At 39.3% G+C, this 7802-nt stretch overlaps 1 protein-coding gene across 1 annotated transcript in view; it reads right to left on the bottom strand.

Moving 5' to 3' along the window:
• Positions 1-2471: 2471 nt before the first annotated feature.
• cpxm2 (carboxypeptidase X (M14 family), member 2) overlaps positions 2472-7802 on the bottom strand; it is a 10602-nt gene continuing 5271 nt past the window's right edge. Inside the window, exons 4-14 of the mRNA XM_079476135.1 lie at positions 7066-7205; positions 6065-6149; positions 5804-5954; positions 5641-5729; positions 5449-5572; positions 5178-5374; positions 4904-5083; positions 4162-4459; positions 3664-3803; positions 3265-3364; positions 2472-3107 (exon numbers count right to left, since the gene is read on the bottom strand). Of these exons, the coding sequence (XP_079332261.1) occupies positions 2878-3107; positions 3265-3364; positions 3664-3803; positions 4162-4459; positions 4904-5083; positions 5178-5374; positions 5449-5572; positions 5641-5729; positions 5804-5954; positions 6065-6149; positions 7066-7205 (1734 nt within the window). The 3' untranslated portion in view covers positions 2472-2877. The remainder of the gene's footprint in view (positions 3108-3264; positions 3365-3663; positions 3804-4161; positions 4460-4903; positions 5084-5177; positions 5375-5448; positions 5573-5640; positions 5730-5803; positions 5955-6064; positions 6150-7065; positions 7206-7802) is intronic.

Here is a 7802-nt window from a genome sequence, read left to right as displayed (position 1 = left end):
TATTCCCTCTGGGCTTATTATTTAATGTGCAGCCACCTGACTTAATATAAAGTTGAAAATAAAGATTATGATCTCCTTATAAATGGTAAATACATTTTTGATAAAAAAACAAAGATATAAGACAAGTATTTAACGAACAAAGGAGAGTTACTCCAAGAGGGAAATTTTACTGGAATTCCATTTTAAGAGATGTTAATTTGAGAAAAGCATGGCTGCTCCCTTACAAATTTTGTATTTCTAATAAAGTAAGAGAAATTCATCTGAAGGTTTTACACAAAATATATCCAACTAATATGTGGCTTCCTAATTTTATGGATATTGGGAAAGAATGTTCCTTTTGTAACAACAAAAGTTTTTAAAACTTTAAACCATTTGCTTGCTGATTGCCTAAGTGTAAAGTCATTTTGGAAAGATTGTTTTTTTTACTTTTTCAGTTAAAATAGTTAAAATTAATCTAACGATATCACTGAATGTGAAAGAAATTATTTGCTACTTTGAGAATGATGATAAAAATATTCAAAATTTTGTAAATTTTATCATCTTGAATGGCAAATTTTTTATTCATAAATGTAGATTGTCAAAATCTCCTCCTTTACACAAGGTTTTCTCTAACGAACTCATTCTGTTAATGAAGTATCTTAAAATTGTTAAAAACTCAAAAGCTATGTCTATTGTAAGATATTATGAATCTGTATTTGGCGTCTTGTGAATGTCTCTTTTTATTTTAATTTATTTATTTTATCATTATTTTATTTCTTTAATCATCTTTGGAGTTTATGTTGCATGCCTGTTTTTTCTGTAATGTTATTTACATGTTCTAAATAAAAAAAGGGTAAAACATTTTTTAAAAAGTCTGGTGTGAAGTCAAAGCCTCTGCTGCCTCCTACTGAACACTTTAATAACTGCAGCTTCACTTCACTTTACACGATCTTCTATTACATTTGTTTTGGATTGCTAAACGCCAGTGAGCACAACTGCAGCTTCATGTGTAAAACTCTAACTACAGTCTGCACTAGCAACAGTCACCTGAGCTAAACTCTTCACATCACCTGCACAAATCATTCAAAGCAACACAACTCTTAACACACGGCTCAGTGCAGCCAAACACAATGCACAACATATATACCTATGTTCACTAACAAGTCTAAAACAAGACAACTGCTTAACCTTTCAGCTGAAAGGCACAAGGCTTAAATCTATTCTGTTTTGAATGTGTGCTTCACAGTTTTGACAGCAGTGTGTTAGCATTTGAACAAAGTGCTGTAAATCCACAGTGTTGTGCAGGTTGTGGTTAAAGTTGTGGGATAAGTGTGTAGAGTTTTGAAAACTGTGTTCAAGCAATGAAAACCGAACTAGAGTTTGGTCCACATGAACTGCTGCTGTGCAGACTGTAGTTAGAGTTTTACACATGTGACTCCAGTTGTGCTCGCTGTCGTCTAGCAATCGAAAAAAACGGTATTATAGATCTATCAAACATCTTTATAATTATAAATGAATATAAACAGAAGAACCCTCAGGACTAAATCTACAATGACTGTCTGACACATATTAGTCAGTGATAACTGAAAATCACTTTAACCCAAAAACACAAACATACATCTGCATTCATAATAATGTCTAAGAAGTATCTCTTGCCTTTCAAAAGAACATCACTTACTGCTCCACTTTGAGCACAATGAACTTCTCTTTAGAGACCTAAAATATACATTTGGAATATGTCTTTAATACATGAAGAAATATGACTGTTGTATTGCTTAAAAGTGAATATGAACTTGTTTTCTTTGCACTATTTGAGAGCATCTTTTCTGTTATGTTCACTTGTTTCTCCAGTTTTCATTGTCTGCACATAAATGCAATTAGAAACAATATTTTTCTTTGAAATTTTGGAGAAATTTTGTTAGTAGTTCACAGACAAACAAAAAATAATCACTTTACCTAAACATTTACCTATAAAAGATCAATTCAGAAAAACAGAAAATGGTCTTTGTATATTCAGAAACCAGTACAACTACAAATGATCTGCTAATATAAGATGGTTCATTACCAACGAAAGACATCTGCAGTAGGTGGCGCTGCAGCCGAACTCAACACTTCATGAAGTCATACATCATTCCGTTTCACTTTCATTCCCATCCAAAGACATAACGAGGAGATGAATGAACAGATGTCTCATGCATGCACACACACTTATGTTTGAATAATGTTTTTGTATTTCGTGTTTTTTTATGTTTTTAACTAAAATATTTCATAAAACAAAAGATGAAAAGCAGGTGCTACAGAAAGTTTCACTTCTGAGAACTGAAGACAAAAGCCAGATGAGATGAATGATGAGAATGAAAACATCTGTTCATCATCTGTGCTGACCGATCACAGATATCACATGACTTTAGTATAGATCTTTGAGATTTCATGTAAAGAGAAGAACATGTTATGGACTCAAAAATACTCTTCAAACGTTAAAAGCAAACAATTGTGTAGATGATGAAGGTTTTATTTCTGCTTTGTGTTCAGAATACATGTAATAACTGTCAGTAACTGCATTTAAGACCTTTTTTATGAACCGATGAAGAACCATGACTTCAGGGACAATGAACAGAGGGAGAATTTGTTTAGAATTCAAGATTTGAACATGAAGTTACTGCGACAAAATCACAACAAGTTGTATGTTTTATACATTGAATCAACATGCTTCATTTTTTATGATTATTTTCCGTAAGCATTCTATAAAAACTGCAGTTGTCTTCAGATAGGTGATCTCACCTTTAGTCATTATTGACACTGAAGCACACAATCTCTCTCTCTCTCTGTGTCTCTCTCTCTCTGTGTCTCTCTCTCTCTGTGTCTCTCTCTCTCTCTCTCTCTCTCTCTCTCTCTCCTTTATGTGTTGATTGGTCGTGACAGCCGCATGCTGATTGGTTGTTTGTTGAATTTCTGCATGATTTCTTTGATGCGTGACAGATTAGAGCGGCTGAGCACAAAATCACACCTGCTGGCACCGATCTTGTATCCCACCTCGCACACTTTAGTGCCGGAGCTGAAGCCCTCGGCTCGAACCCTCACTGTGTATTCTCCAGGATTCAACAAACGCCAGAAATCTCCGTCAGATGCTACACACAAACAAAACATGTGTGAAGAAAAGTCTACAATGCACAGTTTGAAAGACAGACAGAAGATTGTGTGTGTGTGTGTGTGTGTGTGTGTGTGTGTGTGTGTGTGTGTGTGTGTGTGCGTGCGTGCGTGCGTGTGTGTGCGTGCTTGTTTTACCTGTGCGAATGTCATGATTGATTCCCTCCACAGAGATGACAGCATTAGCGATTCCTTTACCCTGAACATCTCTGACAATACCTTTAATCCCACGATGCACCTGTGTATGAACACATACTGAGTCTCAACTGTGTGTCTATAGAATATGAGGGGTGTGTCAGGGTGTGCTTGTCTACATGGTTTACGAGGACACAAATCTGTGTAATAATGTATAACAATGTAAACACTTCCTGTGTCCTGGTAAACAAAATAATTGAAAAAACATAATAAATCAAAAGGTTTCTGTGATGGTTAGGGGTAGGAAATAGAATATACAGTTTGAACAATATAAAAATCATTATGTCTATGGAGAGTCCTTGCAAACCAAATATATATATATATATAAATGTGTGTGTTCACCTGTTCCATGAAGACGAGCAGTGATTCACGGTTATTCTCCCACTCCTCTGGTAATTCAGACTCGTGTGGATATTTGTCACATCCCACATACATGGAGAGTTCAAAACAGTTTGTGTGCAGGTAACTGAAATCATTCATACCTGTTAACACAAAACAAGTGTTAGAAGTGTGACTTCTGATCTCACACACACACACACACACACACACACGTGTGTGTTTTATTATCTCTGTGGGGACAGTCCGTAATGAGTTGTTTACTGTACAAACTGTATATTTTATCCCATAAACCTAAAGATCCTAGAAAACTCCTAGAGTTGCATTTTTAGATTTTAAAAATGATCGTCCTGTACAATTGATAAAGTTTTGTGTCCGTGAGGACCTCAGTTATGGTCCCTACAGTGACACGAGTCCCCATGAGCTGGTGTGTGTTCAGGTTTAGGTCCCCACTAACATATACAAACCAAGTCCAAACACACACACACACACACACACACTGACTGCCTGCGGCCGTGTGCCAGGACGCTCCGTTGATGGTTCCGTCCTCTTTGGCGAAGTCATCGGTGTGACAGACCCTGCGTCTGACGTCAGTCATGAGTCTGTGAGTGGAGGCATATGAAAACGCCAACCAGCGGAACACGTGATCGTCAGGCGTGGCCGTCTGCTCACGTAACACTGAAACTGAGCGTGTGCGGTCGTATGGGAACGTCACCACGAGCTCGCCACCCTGCAGGTTTCCCCCCAATACAAATGGAATCTTCTCCATCCATGACACCAGAGCACGAGTCTCTACTGCCACCTGTTGACAGAGGTCAAAGGTCACTTTATATTGTTGTGTTGATAATTTATAATGTTTGTGTGATAACTCCGCTTTGGAAATGTTTATTGTGCTAGTTAGCTGGGTTTTTAGTTGAATCAAAACAAACCAACTGCAGTTTACTTGATATTAATTGGAATGCAGAAAAAAAACATGATTTTTGAATTTTTTTAATCTCATCACCAAACTTTTCATTTGTTCTTGAGACACACAGTGTTCACAGAGCATGACAGACGCGTTCATACAGCAAACCAGAGAAACACACACTCACAACACGTCATGTGTACAATATCTTAAATGATTTAATTCATTAAATGATCTTCATGTCTCTATGGAAAGCTTGATTCTGATTGTTCAGAGACTGTGTTACATGACAACAGTTTTTTATTCAGTCAGTCACATTCAGATGACTCTTCATGGACTCACTGTGGCGTTTTTAGACTGGTACCAGTCTGGAATGGGCACGTGGTGGTTATGAAATTTACGCGGGACCCATTTACGACTTTCAGCTTCCCAGAGAACAGAGTTGAGATCGGGGAAGTTATGATGAATGTCCAAACCATCCTGACTCCAGCGACCCAGAGACCAGCCACTCAACTCGGATCCCTGACGAACACACAGAACACACACACACACATGAGCTGAGAGATGAGTCTGTACTGTCCTCTGACTGAAACGTGAAGGTTTGTGTTTGACGCACGGCCTCAGATGCTTTCTCGAAGCCATCGGGGTTGACAGACGGCAGCAGGTGGATGCGAGTCTCATGTACCAAGTGTCGTATCCGCGGGTTACCGGACAGATACTCCTGACACATGAACTGCATCAGCAGCAGCAGCAGCTCTCGGCCCAGAACCTCGTTACCGTGGGAACCAGCCGTGTAACGAAACTCCGCTTCACCTGTGAGAACAGACACACACACATCATCTTTTTCTTAGACGGACACTGATCAGCGCTCAGACGTGATGTCTCACCCAGCTCGTGCTCGCCCGGGTTATCAGAGATCTCAATGGCGTAAAGTTTCAGCCCGTTGAAGCTTCTGCCGATGTTATAGATGCGTGTGATGTTCGGACACATTTCATTCACCACCTTCATGAGCTGCAGTTGAGAGGAAAACATCAGAAACATCAACCACACGACAAACATCTGTCCTGAAGACCACACACCTGTCTCATCTCTTTATAACTGTGATGTCTGAAGTCCAGATTGTCTGTGGTGATGATTTCATTTCGTCTTCTGTAATAATTATTTGGATCTGAAAGAAATATAAATTGGTATTTGCAGTGAAGCACAGAACCTGACGTGTGATGATGTGAAAGTGTGTGTTACCTGGCAATGGGCAGCCCAGGATCTCTAAACGCATACAGATGCTTCCGCCGGGGTACCATGAGCGCGGGTTTACACGGATGTATCGGGCCACCACGGGTTTGGGAAATCTGTTGGGAACGGTAATCTCCTTCTCCCGATTACCCGTAAAAATCTACTGAGACAAGCAGAAACATCCCACCAACTCTTAGTCTCTTACCACACATACACAGCAGCAGAGAAAAGCAGAGAAAAACAAAAAGTGTAAGGGTTAGAGTGTCTCACCAGATCCCGTGATCCGCTCTTGAGGGTCACCCAGCTGTGAGAATCATTACTGAAGAGAACTTTATAAGAGCTGACCCAATCACTCCTAGTCACACATACACGATGATAAGCAAGACATTCTGTGGCAATGCTTTAGATTACAGCCCGCAATGTACCGCATAATTAAACAGAATTAACAGCGGACCAAATTGTAACAATAATGTACGTCTACAGTACATATAGTATCTGTAAGTAAAGGGGAACAATATACAAAGTTAGGGGAATTAAGAAATCTGAAAATAAAAAAACATTTATACTGTAAGTATTTTAAAACTAAAGGTTTAATTATTCTAATGTAAAGTGGTATGCATGACCTGCAGAATTCTATACAACAGTCTAAGCGTGAACACATGCTACATTTTTGTAATCACAATGTACCCATTAATAAGCTACTGTGGATATTAATAAAGTACAGGATTCTTATTATAGCAAACATGAAATTAATTTTGTTCAAGCAAAACAGCAAGAATGAAGCACGCAGACTGTCTGATTGATTTTTATGGATTGTTTGTCACAAATAATGATTTAAATAATGAGTTATTATACATTTTTTAATGGGTTTAAATGTTTAACGTGCAAAAACAAAGTTGATATTTTGAGACTATAATCAAGAAGTTCAAGAGCAGTTTGATTTGGATGTTTATATGGCATGCAGTTCCCTCATAAATAGTTTTTTCACGCTTACCCCATTATTCCCAAAAATTGTACATATTGTTCCCCTTTATCTATAGAAATTTACTGTAAAGGTAAATTATTGTTATAATTAGTTACGCTGTAAATCCCGTTTAATTATGTGGTACATTGCAGGACGTGACCTAAAGCGTTACCCATTCTGTTTCTCTGGACATGTTTTGTTTGACTGGCTATTGACGTCACAAAATAAAGCCCCGCCCCCTTTCCCAGTAGAAGTGAAGTGTTCACATATGTTGATGTGATGATGTCATGTGCTGTGATAAACTCACGACCACAGAGAGCTTCGTCCCTGAGTGATGACTCCTGTGAATCTGGTGAGTCTGCGAGCATCAACCTCCATCCACTGCAGAGGATCCACACGCCCCGCACACCAACCACCATCATACAGATCATCCTCCTGAAGACCACCCTACACACACACATCATACAGATCATCCTCCTGAAGACCACCCTACACACACACATCATACAGATCATCCTCCTGAAGACCACCCTACACACACACACATCTTACAGATCATCCTCCTGAAGACCACCCTACACACACACACATCATACAGATCATCCTCCTGAAGACCACCCTACACACACACACATCATACAGATCATCCTCCTGAAGACCACCCTACACACACACACATCATACAGATCATCCTCCTGAAGACCACCCTACACACACACACATCATACAGATCATCCTCCTGAAGACCACCCTACACACACACATCATACAGATCATCCTCCTGAAGACCACCCTACACACACACATCATACAGATCATCCTCCTGAAGACCACCCTACACACACACATCATACAGATCATCCTCCTGAAGACCACCCTACACACACACACATCTTACAGATCATCCTCCTGAAGACCACCCTACACACACACACATCTTACAGATCATCCTCCTGAAGACCACCCTACACACACACACATCATACAGATCATCCTCCTGAAGACCACCCTACACACACACACATCATACAGATCATCCTCCTG

Source organism: Barbatula barbatula, assembly GCF_947034865.1.
Source record: "Barbatula barbatula genome assembly, chromosome: 16".
Classification (NCBI taxonomy): domain Eukaryota; kingdom Metazoa; phylum Chordata; class Actinopteri; order Cypriniformes; family Nemacheilidae; genus Barbatula; species Barbatula barbatula.
The sequence above is the reverse complement of the archived record's forward strand: the minus strand, read 5'-3'. Positions and strand labels throughout refer to the sequence as shown.